The sequence below is a fragment of the Lampris incognitus genome, chromosome 10 (genome assembly GCF_029633865.1).
Source record: "Lampris incognitus isolate fLamInc1 chromosome 10, fLamInc1.hap2, whole genome shotgun sequence".
In the NCBI taxonomy this organism is placed as follows: Eukaryota; Metazoa; Chordata; class Actinopteri; order Lampriformes; family Lampridae; genus Lampris; species Lampris incognitus.
In genome coordinates this window covers 20,897,819-20,914,314 of record NC_079220.1, presented here as the reverse complement: position 1 = coordinate 20,914,314, position 16,496 = coordinate 20,897,819, and the positions used below count along the sequence as shown (strand labels likewise).

General features: G+C 49.2%; 1 protein-coding gene across 1 annotated transcript in view; it reads left to right on the top strand.

The window, feature by feature from the left end:
- LOC130119767 (uncharacterized) overlaps window positions 1-16,496 on the top strand; it is a 63,401-nt gene that overhangs the window by 23,307 nt on the left and 23,598 nt on the right. The window contains exons 2-3 of the mRNA XM_056288369.1: window positions 2,414-3,260; window positions 9,016-9,077. Coding sequence (XP_056144344.1) covers window positions 2,414-3,260; window positions 9,016-9,077 — 909 coding nt within the window. The remainder of the gene's footprint in view (window positions 1-2,413; window positions 3,261-9,015; window positions 9,078-16,496) is intronic.

The window sequence follows — 16,496 nt, the reverse complement described above, 5'->3', positions numbered from 1 at the left end:
CACCGTGCAAGGTTGAGTAGTTCCATGCTGTCAGATCTTATGTTTTTGAAATGCAACGTGTATGCTTAAAACTAGTGCCACCAGCCTTTTGTTCCTAACTATTCCTGAGAGACAATGTCTTTTGACTTGTTTTTATGAATGTATTGTATGCTGTGGAACTTACTTCTGTATACTGTTTCCACCATTTGCTAATATCATGCTATTTACAGCTATCAATGTGTTTTGAAGCACATCCAATGTTCAAAATGTCAAAGAAATTCAGACTGTTCTAAAAATGTGTGTGTGCGCGCATGCTTGCGCGTGCATGTGTGCGAGTGTGTGGGTGTGCATTTGTTTGGCTATCGTGTCACAAAGTAAATAAACTCCCTTTGTAATGGTGACAGCTGTGTCATTTTTGTTTAATGTAGACCTTTTTTATTTGTATGTCAGATCTTTGACTGTGCCCGAGTGGATCACTGGAGCCATCTTGGAACTCGACTCAGACTCAACCTTGATGACTCGGACTCGGACTAGGGTAATAGGGACTCGACTCGGACTCAGGTAATGGGGACTCGACTCGGACTCGACTCGACTTTTCTTTGGTGACTCGGACTTGGACTCGGACTCGAACACTGGGGACTCGAGACTCGACTCGGACTCGAGGTTTAGTGACTCGACTACAACACTGGCTGCAACATACCTGCACTGGAACATCTGCAAATAATTCAATATCAACACGAAAGAAAGATGGTACGAGCACGAGCCCCAAACAGTAACAGAAAAGGATTACGTCACAATCTTATGGGACATGCCAATACAGACAGATCGTGAGATGAAGGCCAACAGACCAGACATCATCATCAAGAACAAGAAAGAAAAAGCTGCCTACTCATCGACATGTCCATCCCGACTGAAAGGAGCACCTTAGTAAAAAGTAACTGAAAAACTGTCGAAATATAAAAGCCTTGAAATCGAGATTGAACGAATGTGGGGAATGGAAACCACAACAATACCAGCAGTGATAGGGGCCCTGGGACTTGTAAAAAGAAAAAAAAAGAAGGATGGAGTGATACACCCAACGGATCCCGGGTAACATCAGAATACAAGAACTACAAAAGATCGCACTACTTGAAACATCTCATATCCTAAGAAAGGCACTATCCATCAAATAGACTTCTACCTCATTCTAACCCTAGGCCCAAGGAATGGGCATAATACATGGGTCCCAGACATTCCTGGGCCTCAGCTTCCCCTGCCTTCTCCCTCCCCACCTCGGCCTGCCCAGCCTCAGGCCGCCCCGTGACCGGTTCGCACACGTTTACGCCCTGGCCACCTAGAAGACTTTGTGTCAACCTTTCATGTTTGAAATCCTGCCGGGGGGGCGGAATGTTATGTCTGCACACATCGACAGTGCTGCATTTGATTTGGTGCTGTTCTATTGTGCTGGGATCGATTGGTGATGCCCGCGGGCTCTGGGTTGTTTGATCGGGTCTGCCTGTAATGCTGTGTCAGTCTAAATAAAGAACGCAACGTAGCGGTTGTGTCGAGCGACAGCGCTGTGTCCTGACGTGATTTCTAAATACAATAGTTGGACTTAGTAATAAGTTCAAAAGTGTGATTTTCAGTTTGAAGATTAAAGTCAGATAGAACAGTGGATGGGGAAAGTTTCATGCTTTAATTTTCATACTGTCATGCTTGCTGACAGTAAATCAGTCTGCATGATATTAGCAGAGGACAGCTGCTCATGAATTGTACTAATTTTGGACTTGGAAAAACTTTAAAAAAGCAGCGCATTGTTCATTACAAAGGCTATGTTCATACTGGTTTCAGGTGGTTTGAGTAACCTTTTCATGATGGAGAAGAGAGTTCTAGTAATTCTCTTCACATGTGCTGAAGATATTTGCATAATAGAATGTTTTGGCTGTTGGAAAAGCATTTTTGTAAAGGAGTATATATGATCAGAGTACATTTGTTTATGAACAGTAAGTCCAGTCTTGGTACAAAGCCACTCAACATGCCTACCTATAGCCTTGAGTTGATGTAGTTCAGGTGTGTACCAGGGAGCATTATGGGCAAATGAGACAACCCATGTTTTCAGAGGGGCTAAAGTATCAAGTGCAGAAGATAAACTATCATTGTAATAGTCCATAAGATCAGGGAGTCAGGAGGTGGGAGCAGGAAGTGGAGTTCGAGGTAATTAAACTGCTGAGATAATTTGGATTAACTTGTGTAATGTTGCAGAATGAAATGGAACGATACACCCTTGATTCACTGAGTAGGTTGGTGTTGGTGTTGAATAACACAGCTTTATGGTCAGAGATGGGTAGTTCAGCAGAGGTGATGTTATATGGTGTGATGCATGTTTTAGTCAAGTATATCAAGTTTAACCACCCTGTACACAAACATTAATGTCCTGTTTGAAATTCTCTAACAGGTAAACTCCAATCAGAGGAACAACAGCTGCGGATTGTGCTTGTTGGGAAGACTGGAGTTGGGAAGAGCACTACAGGAAACACCATCCTTGGGAAAAAAGCATTTCAGTCTGGACTGTCCTCTTCTTCATTGACAATGACATGTAAAAAGGAAACTGGAACTTTTAAAGGGCAGCATCTGGCTATTGTTGATACTCCTGGTCTGTTTTCCACCAAAGCACCAGACGGAGAACCATTAAAAGAGACACTCAAAATACCTGGTGTATCTGACACAAACACGAAGATGCTTCATGAGATTGCTAGGTGCATCTCTTTTTCTGCTCCTGGTCCTCATGTGTTTCTGGCTGTTCTCCAGATTGGCAGATTTACACCAGAGGAACAGGAAACGGTGAAACTCATCAAGATGCTCTTTGGAGAAGAGGCAGAAAATTACACTATGGTTCTGTTCACTCATGGTGATGACTTGAAAGCCGAAGGGGATTCAATAGAGAAACTGATCAATGATAATGAACACCTTAGCAAATTTGTCAAGCAGTCCAAAGGTGGGTACCATGTCTTTGACAACAGGGACAAGGATCCATCTCAGGTTGACGAGCTGCTGCAGAAGATAAAAAGCATGGTTCAGGGAAATGGAGGAAGTCATTACACAAATGAGATGTACCTGAACGCCGAGAAAGCCATAAAAAATGAAATGCAAAGCCTAATTAAAAAAAGTCCAACAATGACAGAGGAAGTAGCAAGAAAAATAGCTGAAAATACTGATCTCATCATTAAGATAGTGGGTGGTCTTCTTTCAGTTTTAGTAATAGCAGGAGGTGTTGCTGCAAAAGTGGGACGATGCATTTTACAGTAAGTGTTTCAGAATTCCAGCTGATGCTCTTAGTTGATAAGACAAATATATTACCTTATCTAATGTGTCAATCTCGAAGAATTCCACAGACCAATAAATTACCATCTTTTACGAGTTGACATTCTTGATGCTTCTGCTTTATCATGTGTGATGGACCAGCCACTGGTGACTGAAGTAAAATATGTTAATTCCTATGTGTAGCTTGAGATTTTCTCATGGAAAGTCTTGCCAGTGATAGACAGTTAGAAAATGGACATTCAATGATACGCAAAATTTCAAGATTAACAGTTAAATTTCATTATAACTGTGATTGTTCAAAAATGCCATAAAAATGTTGAAATACTAAAATAGAAAAAGGGGGTAGGACTAGAATTTTTTTTTAAACTTATGCCTACTCCTTTTCGAACTGCCGAGTTTTGAAACGAATGTTTGATGATACCGCTTGCTTGTTTTGATTTTTTCCTCTTTTGTTTTCTTTTATTATACGTTAATTTTATTTTTTTAACGTTTCGAAATAAACAAATATACTATACTATACTATACTAAAAATGAGGATTTGGAGCATTACATTTTTTTATTTTGTTGATAAATTAAGTCCATGATATAAAGCATGGTACTCTTGTTCATCACTCAAAATATTATTTATTGCATATCTTGTATATTCCAATATTCTACAGAAAGACTACTTGGGCTCCAAAAGCCACCTTCTCAAATAATAAAGTCCAGCATGAAATGTAGACATTTATCTAAATACATTAACTTTCAAATAAAAATCAATTTGACTATATACAGTGCATCCGGAAAGTATTCACACCCCTTCACTTTCCCCACATTTTGTTATGTTACAGCCTTATTCTAAAATGGATTAAATTCCTTTTTTTCCCTCATCAATCTACATACAATACATCAATAATGACAAACCGAAAAAGGTTTTGTAGAAATGTTTGCAAATTTATTAAAAATAAAAAACTGAAATAATGCATGTACATCAGTATTCACACCCTTTACTCAGTACTTGGTTGAGGCACCCTTGGCAGCAATTACAGCCTCAAGTCTTCTTGGGTATGAGGTACAAGCTTGGCACACCTATATTTGGGGTATTTCTCCCATTCTTCTCTGCAGATCCTCTCAAGCTCTGTAAGGTTAGATGGGGAGCGTCGCTGGACAGCTATTTTCAGGTCTTTCCTGAGATGTTCAATGGGGTTCAAGTCTGGGCTCTGGCTGGGCCACTCAAGTGCATTCACAGACTTGTCCCGAAGCCACTCCTTCGTTGTCTTGGCTGTGTGCTTAGGGTCCTTGTCGTGTTGAAAGGTAAACCTTCACCCCAGTCTTTGCTCCATTCATCTTTCCCTCGATCCTGACTAGTATCCCAGTTCCTGCCGCTGAAAAACATCCCCACTGCATGATGCTGCCACCACCATGCTTCACTGTAGGGATGGTATTAGCAAGGTGATGAGCGGTGCCTGGTTTCCTCCAGACGTGACGTTTGGCATTCAGGCCAAAGAGTTCAATCTTGGTTTCATCAGACCAGAGAATCTTGTTTCTCAAGGTCTGAGAGTCCTTTAGGTGTTTTCTGGCAAACTCCAAGCGGGCTGTCATGTGCCTTTTACTGAGCATAGGCTTCCGTCTGGCCACTCTACCATAAAGGCCTGATTGGTGGAGTGCTGCAGAGACGGTTATCCTTCTGGAAGGTTCTCCCATCTCCACGGAGGAATGCTGGAGCTCTGTCAGAGTGACCATCGACTTCTTGGTCACCTCCCTGACCAAGGCCCTTCTCCCCTGATTGCTCAGTTTGGCTGGGCGGACAGCTCTACGAAGAGTCCTGGTGGACCCAAACTTCTTCCATTTACGAATGATAGAGACCACTGTGCTCTTCGGGACCTCCAAAGCTGTAGACATTTTTTTTGTGCCCTTCCCCAGATCTGTGCCTCGATACAATCCTGTCTCGGAGGTCCACAGACAATTCCTTTGACTCCATGGCTTGGTTTCTGCTCTGACATGCACTGTCAACAGTGGGACCTTTCTAGACAGGTGTGTGCCTTTCCAAATCATGTCCAATCTATTGAATTTACTACAGGTGGACTCCAATCAAGATGTAGAAACATCTCAAGGATGATCAGTGGAAACAGGATGAACCTGAGCTCAATTTTGAGTGTCATAGCAAAGGGTGTGAATACTTATGTACATGCAATATTTCAGTTTTTTATTTTTAATAAATTTGCAAAAATTTCTACAAAACCTTTTTCACTTTGTCATTATGGGGTATTGTGTGTAGATTGATGAGGGAAAAAAGGAATTTAATCCATTTTGGAATAAGGCTGTAACATAACAAAATGTGGGGAAAGTGAAGGGGTGTGAATACTTTCCAGAGGCACTGTATATATTCATTCATTTATTCATCTTCAGCCGCTTCTCCGGGGTCGGGTCGCGGTGGCAGCAAGCTAGGCACTTCAGACGTCCCTCTCCCCAGCAACGCCCTCCAGTTCCTCCTGGGGGATCCCAAGGCGTTCCCAGGCCAGATTGGACATGTAGTCCCTCCACCGAGTTCTGGGTCTACCCTGGGGTCTCCTCCCAGTTGACCGTGTCCGGTAAACCTCCAAAGGAAGGCTTCCAGGAGGCATCCTAATCAGATGCCCGAACCACCTCAACTGGCTCCTTTCGACGCGAAGGAGCAGCGACTCAATTCTGAGCTCCCTCCGGATGTTCGAGCTCCTCACCCTATCTATAAGGCTGAGCCGAGACACCCTACGGAGGAAACTCATTTCAACCACTTGTATCCGCGATCTCACCATAGCTCAGGGTTGGAACGGAGATTGACTGGTAAATTGAGACTTTTGCCTTCCGGCTCAGCTTCCTCGTCACCTCAACGGTCCGGTACAATGTCCGTATTACTGCTGATGCTACACCAATCCGCCTGTCAATCTCCCGCTCCATCTTAGCCTCACTTGTGAACAAGACCCCAAGATAATTGAACTCCTTTACTTGAGGAAACAACTCCTCCTCAACCCGGAGGTTGAGGATGAGTGATTAGTCAGTGGAACTGATTAGTCAGTTCCATTGATTAGTCAGTGGAACTGTCTCTGGAAAAAGGGCAATCGAGTGAGGGACTTTTACCTCAGGTGCATGGCACAATGTATACAATCAGTGCAAAGGAGCTGATATACATTAAATTGTCGTTGATTCCTTTAGTGAATCTGAGAGGAATGATGACAAAGGCATGCCAGTAACCTCTGAGACTTGCAAGATGCAACTCAAGAAAATAATTTCAGAAGGATGTGTGCCACTTCCATCCATAAAAGGCAATGACATGGAAGAGATCAATATCAAAGAAGCTGTTCATGCGCCAAACAGATCTGAAGCATTGGGTGATGGAGATCCATCATGACAGCAAAAAGCTTGCAGTGGATGATGGTGATCGGGACAATTTAAGCTCTCTCCCTGAGCTTGCCCCTAATATCACACAAATGGCCTGCTACCTGCCTATTTGGACAGACATAATGATGTCTCACTTTAAAAGTGAAAACCTTACAGCAAGTTCTGTCAGCGTTGATGCAGAATTTAGTAATATCAAATATGGCCTCTTCAAGCATGATACCTGCCAATCATTGTCCATGACCTACGGCATATTGAAGGCAAGATGAAGCTGTCCTCTGCACCTGTGAAGGTGGTATTCTTCCTGTGGGGCGTCTATTCAGATAATGATAGTGCTTGTATTATTTCTTTGTGGACTATGCTGGTATATAAGGTTTCAAATTCACCGTGACCAGGAACCAGGGTGTGACCTCATCTATATTCAGGAATCGGGAACAATTTATTTGTCATTTCATTTAATGTACTAATACGCACACAAAAGAAACGAAGTTTCCCCCAGCCCACAGCAGTGCAACACAAAATACAAAAACACATATCCAAAAACCTCTAAAAACACCACCAAAAACATACAAAAACAGAGAGAACAAAGCAAAAACAGCCAACAACACAGTCCACCCAGTACAACACAGTCCAAAAAATCCACAGTTCAGAGAACGAACGCCAGCATGAGCTAGCAGTTAGCTTAACCTGTCTCACTTCCGCGTCGTGTCAGACTGCCCTCGATGTTTCCTGTTGAGGCACAGCTCCGGGCAGAGCTGTGGTCCTTGGGCTCATCGAATGTTGCAGACCAGGCTCCCTCAGTCGATCCAGTGGTAACTCTCCAGCCTGACATTTCGACACACCTCCCCCACACTCCACACGATGACACAAATGCATACGTAGACAAAAAACCCCATCACATTTGACGCTAGGCGAGGCCGCCGCCAGACCGCCTCGGTGTTTACTCTCGGACAGGGCCGTTGGCTAGCAGTTAGCTTAGCCTGCCCCGCTTGCCTCCTCCTCGAGCACACATGATGCAGCAGACCAAGCTCTCTCAGCCGATCCAAATCCAACTCTCCTAGCCAAGCGAAATCGACGATCAAAATAAAAATGTCATATGATGACACAAACTTAGACGTAGACATGGACAAAGCCACTGCATAATCAGTACTGGGTGAGGCTGCTGAAAACGTGAGTCCGCGCCGCAATCTTCCCACGGCGAAAGTGGGTATTAGCAAGTTTATTAAGAACATGGTTATTATCTTGAATGACCGATCGTAAATTAGATACAAAAGGTAGAATGAAGAAGTCTATAAATTGTTCTTGACCCTCATAACATGAAGCAATACTTTTAAGTAAAACAAAACTGAAATATACTATATTCATTCAAATAATGAAACACTACAGTATAAACTGAATGTAAATGAATCGAGTAAACTCTAGTACATTTATTTACTAGATCCAAAAGCAGGCGATGAGCATATGTGGGAGTAAAAGGAAACGTCATTCCATTGCTTACGTGAACCGTGTGGCAAGTGGACTTGCACATGGCATCTTGACTGAACGGGACAAATGTGGCATAAATCTTTTCAGGTAAGTTCAAATGTTTGTCGTCTGTTGTGTTTCGATGGGGGTGTTTGCTGAGAAGTTTGTGGTGAAAGGAAATATCCCATAAGGCCATTTCTGGTAGTGCGCTATAAACTCAAGCGCCATATTTATTCTGCCCCTGACGTAACCAACACGGCTTGAGTTGGGTGTTTCCCTACTGTACCCGGTATTACAGTGACACCTGCTGTCACCAGACGATAACATTTAAATGAATTGACGTATAGAAAGAAGACTATTTATAAAGGAGCTGGCGATTTACATGTTTTAGATTTACAAAAAATAAAATAAGGGGGGGGGGCGTTTTTATTTAAGTTTCAATAGAGGCTGTTTTCCCACCCTCTACATAATCATGAAATATAGCCTGGACATGACCGCTAGTAACAGTTGTATGCACCCAGAGATGTGTACGCTTTCAAGTTCTCCCGGGAATAAAGACTTGGTGTGTCGATGAGATATTCGTGAATATTTGGCCACTGAAGACAGGGCCATTTTGTCTCGTCATTAATCCACTGACCTGCGCCTAAAGCATGTGGATCTCCCAAGACGTATCCCATTCACCAAGGTTAATTTCGTAGCATAACTGGTCTTACCACTGGGTGACAAGCTGTGTTAGTTGGGGAAAACATTTTAAAACTAGACGGTAATCAACAATCGAGTAACGTTCTTCCTGCAGCCAAGCTGTGCGCGCATCCCCAGAATTTGATAACAAATAATTCCTCTATAGGGCCCAGAATGTTGTGCTACACCCCTGGTAAAACTCTCCACAATTAATTTGCCTCGGTATGCACTTTGTAGCCAGCGCTTCGTTGTCAGCGTCCGTTGCGTCACCCTCCGACCTAAGCTCATTGATTTGGCTAGTAGGGGTAGTATTAGGGGCGGCACGGTGGCGCACTGGTTAGCGCAGTCGCTTCACAGAAAGAAGGTCCTGGGTTCGAGCCCCGGGGTAGTCCAACCTTGGGTCGTCCCAGGTCGTCCTCTGTGTGGAATTTGCATGGTCTGCGTGGGTTTCCTCCAGGGGCTCCGGTTTCCTCCCACTGTCCAAAAACATGTAAGTCAGGTGAATTGGCTGTACTAAAATGTCCCTGGAAATAAATGTGTATCTGCCCTGTGATGGCCTGGCGGCCTGTCCAGGGTGTCTCTCCGCCTGCCGCCCAATGACTGCTGGAATAGGCTCCCGCGACCCTGAGAGCAGGATAAGCCGTTACGATGATGGATGGGTAGTATTGCCTTTTACCTCCCTTTTTACGTCCATTTATCTTCTTATTTGATCCGCGATGCGTGAGAAAGTTTTCTACTGACATTGTTGGTGTAATGTGCACCCTGGGCGGCTTTTCGCTGGCAAAAAGGAAATTTGCAGCAATCCAGCGGGGAGGCGAGATTTTTACGTCCGCTCAGATCGGCGCATCACGTGATCCCCCGGAATCTGTTCTGATTTGTTCATAAAACTCCTTCAAATATACCGGAAACAGCGTCTGAATTGCCAGCTGCACGAGCCATGCCAGCATGTCGGGGGCCGTAAAACACGACGCTCAGGTTCACGTTCATTAGTTGCACACGGATTGGTTCAGTTCACGGTTCACCAAAAACATGCGCACGTTCAATGCGTTCAAGTACAACACTGTGTGTGTGTTTGTGTGTGTGTGTGTGTGTGTGTGGGGGGGGGTTAGGTGGTCTTGCTCGTGCCAAGGACAAGATGATCTCCAAAGCCACCCCCCCCCCCGATCCCGACTGCTAATTCTTTCATTATGTGTTCAGCAGCTTAGTTAGACATGCAAATATAATCAGCTAATGTTCAAAATTGGAAACACGTCTTTGAGTGGTGTTTTTTTTTGGCTTTGGCGGATATGTTTAAATAATTAAGTGAAAAAAATGTTGTGGCAAGATGAGGAAAAACACAGGAGACGAAGGCGAGTTTGATGTTCATTCCTCAACTCCAAAAACCAAACTACAGCAGGAACAACCCTGCACCAGCGAGCCCGGGAACGCAAACCACGCCCCCAGCCCACAGCCCTGCTGGGTGACAGGCATAGCCCCCAGTGTCCGCCACACAGCCCCCCCCCCCCGAACACCCAGAAGGGACTCCTGGAAAGAAAATCAGTTTCTCACTGCAGTAAGCAGCCTGCCATAACGGCTGCGCCGTCCCTCAGCCGAAACAGTAGGTGAAACACAGTCCAATGCCGGCTGAGAAGCAGAACGCTGAACCCGTGAAGACACTGCCGGGGTCCTGGAAGGAGGGCGACCCCGACGGGGAACCTGGGCCGGAAACACAACTTCGCCTGCCACCCTGTGCGCCGGTTTAAGCCTATCAAGCGTGACACGCTCCCTACGCCCACCCATATCCAGCACAAAACCCTTAGGACCCGTCTCAAGAACCCGAAATGGGCCATCGTATGGGGGTTGGAGGGGCGAGCGGTGAGCATCATGCCGTACAAAAACAAAACGAGCCGACATGAGCTCCGCAGGCACGGACGACCGCGGAAAACAGTGGTGAACGGGGCCTGGAACCCGAGTGCTGTCGGACAAAAAAGGATAAACGGCCGGACGGGGTCGAGGAGCGGAACTCCCAGGCAAAAATTCCCCAGGGACGCGGAGCGGCTGACCGAGCACCAGCTCAGCGGGCGAAGCGTCGAGGTCCTCCTTAGGAGCCGAACGCAACCCGAGCATAATCCAAGGTAAACGATCCATCCAGTTACCATCCGAGAGCGCAGCGCACAGCGCTGCCTTGAGCGACCGGTGAAAACGTTCACACAAGCCGTTAGCCTAAGGGTGGTACACGGTAGTGCGGTGTACTTGCACACCCAAGGATCGCGCAAGTGCCGACCAGAGCTCTGACACGAGCTGGGGGCCCCTGTCTGAGGTGATTGTTATGTATGCACACATCGACAGTGCTGCATTTGATTTGGTGCTGTTCTATTGTGCTGGGATCGATTGGTGATGCCTGCGGGCTCTGGGTTGTTTGATCGGGTCTGCCTTTGATGCTGTGTCAGTCTAAATAAAGAATGCCACGGAGAGGTTGTGTCGAGCGACAGCGCTGTGTCCTGACGTGATTTCTAAATACAATATTGGCGACGAGGATGGCTGATATCTCCCTCCCACCACCTGCCCCCTTCCTGGCATTACCTGGCGAGCCTCCGGTACCATGGACTCGCTGGCTACATAGTTTTGAAAATTACATCATCGCCTCAGGGCTCGACGACGTGAGCCAGACTAGGAAGACGGCTCTGTTGCTTCACTGCTTGGGAGCAGAGGGTCATCGTGTGCTCGGGTCTCTGGGGAACGTCACAAGCTTTGCCGAAGCTGTGGGACTTATGAGCACCCATTTCGCTGCTCCACAGAGTGCCCTCCTTCGGCGATTTATATTCCGTCAGCGACACCAACTGCCTGGTGAGTCTGTGCGGCAGTACGTAGCTAATTTGCGAGGGCTAGCTAGCTCATGCAAGTTTGGCCCGCTTCAGGACGAGATGGTTCGCGACCAGCTAATCGAACACACCAACAACGCAAAGGTGCGTGAGACTCTCCTGCTGGAAAAAGATGATCTGCTGCTGTCCAGAGCAATTACCATCGCACTACAGGTTGAGGGAGCAGCTGAGTGTGCTGCTATGCTAAATACACAGCAAGTGGCCACCTCCAGTCAAGCTGCCAACGACTCCTCCCTCTACTCACGGCTGCCCCTCGGGACGCAACCCAGCCAGAGCGAGGCGGGCGCCGACTCCACTGGGGACGTCTTGCAACTGCAACGACGGCGTTCTCGGCCCCGCCCTCAACAGTCCTGTGGTAACTGTGGGTCTCGGTCTCATGTTTCAAGGGCTCAGAACTGCCCTGCCCGTGGCCAGACATGCCGTAGCTGCGGTAAGCACAATCACATTGCCAACGTCTGTCGATCTTCCCCGGCTGGGTCAGAGGGCCACACCCCCCAGTCTTCAACCGCCGTCATTCACAAGGTGAGCTCTGCGCCAGTGTCATTCAAATCATGCACAGTCAACATTAATGATGTGTGCATTCCCCTGCTGTTGGACACCGGTGCAAGTGTGTCTCTCCTGAATGTTGATACCTACAGTCAATTTTTCGGTTCACTGCCACTGTCCGCACCCTCAGCTGTCCTCTGTGGGTATGGTGACTGCAAAATCGATCTGGTTGGCTCTCTCCAACTGACTGTCCGCTATGGAACCAAGCTGGTGCCTAATGCAGTTTTTCATGTGGCACGCCGTGGGGCCAACCTGATGGGCCTGGACCTGTTCTCCGCTCTGGGGTTCTCCCTCTTAGACACAAGGGGGGCAGCAATCCTGACTGTCGCCACACCTTGGCAGCAGAAGTGGCCATCGCTGTTTATGGGGCTGGGCTGCCTCTCCGCCTTCACCCATCAACCTCTCCTCAACCCTGCTGTGAAATCTGTCATCCAACCACTGCGCCGCATCCCGTTGGCTCTCCGTGATGGGGTCTCCGCCGAGCTGCAACAACTGCTGGAAGCTGGCATCATTGAACCGGTGGACGCGTCACCTTGGGTCTCAAACCTCGTGGTGGCTAAGAAGAAGTCGGGGGGCCTGCGTGTCTGCGTCGATCTACGTGCAGTAAATAAGGCAGTGGTCCCTGATAAGTATCCACTGCCCACCTCAGAAGAACTCACTGCTCAGTTCTATGGCTCTGAGGTGTTCTCCAAGCTCGACCTCAGACAGGGGTACTTACAGGTGCCCCTCCACCCCAGCAGCCGAAACCTCACAGCCTTTGTGACACATGCAGGAGTGTTTCGCTACACCAGGATGCCTTTCGGTCTCAGCTCCGCCCCTAGCTGCTTCCAGAAAATCATGGTCTCCGTGCTGGCTGGCATACTGGGCGTGGCCATTTATCTGGACGATATAGTGGTACACGGGCCCACCAGTGAAATCCACGACAAGCGCCTTAACATGGTCTTCGCAGCCCTGTCCAAGCACAAGCTAACTCTCAATGCTGAGAAATGTGTCCTCTCTGTGCCAGCCATCGACTTCGTGGGGTTCCGGCTGTCAGCGAGCGGTGTAACTCCACTACAATCCAACGTGGACGCCATTCAGGCCATCCCTGAGCCCAGCTCGGCCGCCCAGGTCGCCTCCTTCCTGGGTATGACAAGTTACTACCTGAGGTTTCTTCCCCAGTACTCTGCGACCACAGCCCCCCTGCGCCAGCTGCTGCGTAAGGACGAGCCATGGGTGTGGTCAAAGGCATGCAGTGACGCTGTGCGTGATCTCAAGACTCAACTGACTTCACCACCAGTGTTGGCTCACTTCAACATCTCCAGCTCCACCTTTGTGACCTGTGACGCATCAGCCACAGCGATAGGGGCCGTGCTGTCTCAAACCCAGAACGGTGTGGAGAAGCCCATTGCCTTCGCCTCCCGTGCCCTCAACCTGACCGAGCAGCGGTACTCCGTGGGTGAGCGTGAGGCATTAGCCTGTATCTGGGCTTGTGAAAGGTGGCACCTCTACCTCTATGGCCGCTCCTTCACCCTCAGGACAGATCACCAGGCCCTGACAGCGCTGCTGTCCACATCTGGGACAGGCCACAAACCCCTGAGGCTGCACCGCTGGTCTGACCGCCTCCGCCAGTACAACTTCAGCCTGCAGTTCACCCCAGGCAGAGACAATGTTGTCGCCGACCTGCTCTCTCGCTCTGTCTCCACCCCAGCTCCACAGACGGACACTGACTGTGTGGAAAAGGACATTGTCCAAATGCTACACACACCCCTCCAGGCCACTGTCTCTCTGCAGGAGCTGAGGGCAGCCTCCGAACAGGACCCTGTCCTCTCCCAGCTCCGCACCTACATCCAGAACGGCTGGCCTCACAAGGTCCCAGAGGAGCTGGCTGCGTTCGCCCGAGTCAGACAGGAGCTCTCCTGCTGGAACGACACCTGCGTGGCACGTGGGTTTTGCACAGTGGTCCCAGCTGCTCTCCGTGCACGTGTTTTGAATACGGCGCATGAAGGCCACCTGGGCATTGTGAAACTGAAACAGCGCTGCCGAGACCTTGTGTGGTGGCCGGGGATAGACAGAGATATTGAGGCTCTGGTGAAGGACTGTTCTGCCTGCCTTGTGAGTGGCAAGACTGGCCACCAGGCTCCCCCACCCCTGCAACCTCTCGCCTGGCCCTCTCAGCCCTGGGAACACCTGCAGTTGGACATTTGTGGTGAGATCCATGGAGTTCCCCACCACCAACGCTTCATGGTGGTCGCCTACGATCTACACTCAAAATGGCCTGAACTCACCACTTCCGGCACTGTGACCTCACAGATCATCATCGACTTCCTGGACTCTCTTTTCTCTCGCTGGGGCCTCCCAAAGGCCATCACCACTGACAACGGCCCTCAGCTGGTCTCTGCTGAGTTCACTGCTTATCTCGAAAGCAAGGGCATCCGTCATATACGCACTGCGTACTACCACCCCCAGGCCAATGGCGGCGTTGAACGTTTTCACCAGTCACTGAAGAACGGCCTCAGAGCACACATGGCCCAAGGGTGCTCTTTCACGCAGGCCATCCGTCACACTCTGCTACACTATCGGGCCACACAGCACTCGACCACAGGCGTCTCCCCAGCCTCTCTCATGCTAGGCCGGGAACTGTGCATGCCCCTTGACAGGCTCCGCCCCTCCACACCTCAGGCACCTCCCTCTGGGGTCAGAGCCTCAGTCACTCGTCAGCAGACGCGGATGAAGCAACGGTTTGACCAGTCAAAACGAACCAGGGTGCCAGACATCAATGTGTCAGACTGGGTCAGGGTCCGCAGGCCCCACAGGGACAATAAAATGGCTTCATACTGGTCATCTCCTCTCCAAGTGACCCGTCAGCTGGGCCCAGCCACTTACCTCCTCAGCGATGGCACTCGGTGGCACTCCAGTCGTCTACGGAAGGTGTCAGCTCCGCCACACACAGCTGGTGACACAACCATAGCCATTCCCTCAGCATGGCGAGACGCCCCGGGGCTTCATGCAGCTCCTACACGGGCCCCAGACATTTCTGGGCCTCAGCTTCCCCTGCCATCTCCCTCCCCACCTCGGCCTGCCCAGCCTCAGGCCGCCCCGCGACCTGTTCGCACACGTTTACGCCCTGGCCACCTAGAGGACTTTGTGTCAACCTTTCATGTTTGAAATCCTGCCGGGGGGGGGGGAAATGTTATGTATGCACACATCGACAGTGCTGCATTTGATTTGGTGCTGTTCTATTGTGCTGGGATCGATTGGTGATGCCTGCGGGCTCTGGGTTGTTTGATCGGGTCTGCCTTTGATGCTGTGTCAGTCTAAATAAAGAATGCCACGGAGAGGTTGTGTCGAGCGACAGCGCTGTGTCCTGACGTGATTTCTAAATACAATAGTGATATCTGACGGAGGGCCGAAACGGGCGACCCAGGAGGAAAGAAACGCGCGTGCAACGTCCGCGGATGTTGTGGAGGACAGAGGGACAGCCTCTGGCCACAAGGTGGTCCGATCTACCATCGTGACCAGGTGCGTAAAACCCTGTGAAAAAGGTAGAGGGCCCACCAGGTCCACATGCACGTGGTCGAAACGTCTGGCCGGGATCGGAAACGGTTCGAGGGGCGATTTAGTGTGCTGGTGGACCTTGGCGCGCTGGCACGCCACACATGCAGCCGCCCACCCCTTGACGTCCTTGCGGAGGCCAGGCCAGACGAACTTAGAACCGACCAACTTCACCGACGCCCGAACTCCAGGGTGCGAGAGGGAGTGAATCGAGTCGAAAACTCGACGGCGCCAGGCCACTGGAACAACGGGGCGGGGACGGCCGGTGGAGACATCGCAGAGGAGGGCAGGACTGCCTTCCTGCATCACAGCATCCTCTAGCTTGAGACCGGTACGCGTTGACCTAAGGCTAAGGACGTCCAGGTCGCTGAGCTGGTCGGCAGCCATAGCGGAGAAATCCACACCGAGGTGCACAGGACACACAAGCACACGCGACAGACAATCAGAAACAGGGTTGGACTTCCCGGCCACATGCTGAATGTCTGTTGTGAACTCGGAGATGGCCGCTAGGTGGCGCTGCTGACGAGCAGACCACGGCTCAGTCACTTTGGCCATGGCGAAAGTCAGTGGTTTATGATCCACATAAGCCGTGCATAAGCGACCCTCCAGCAGGAAGCGGAAATGACGGGTTGCAAGGTACAGTGCCAGCAACTCCCGGTCAAAAACGCTGTACTTGCGCTCGCTATCTCGCAGTTTGCGGCTAAAAAATGCGAGTGGCTGCCACGCATTCGCCACACGCTGTTCAACCACAGCCCCCACGGCTATGTCAGACGCATC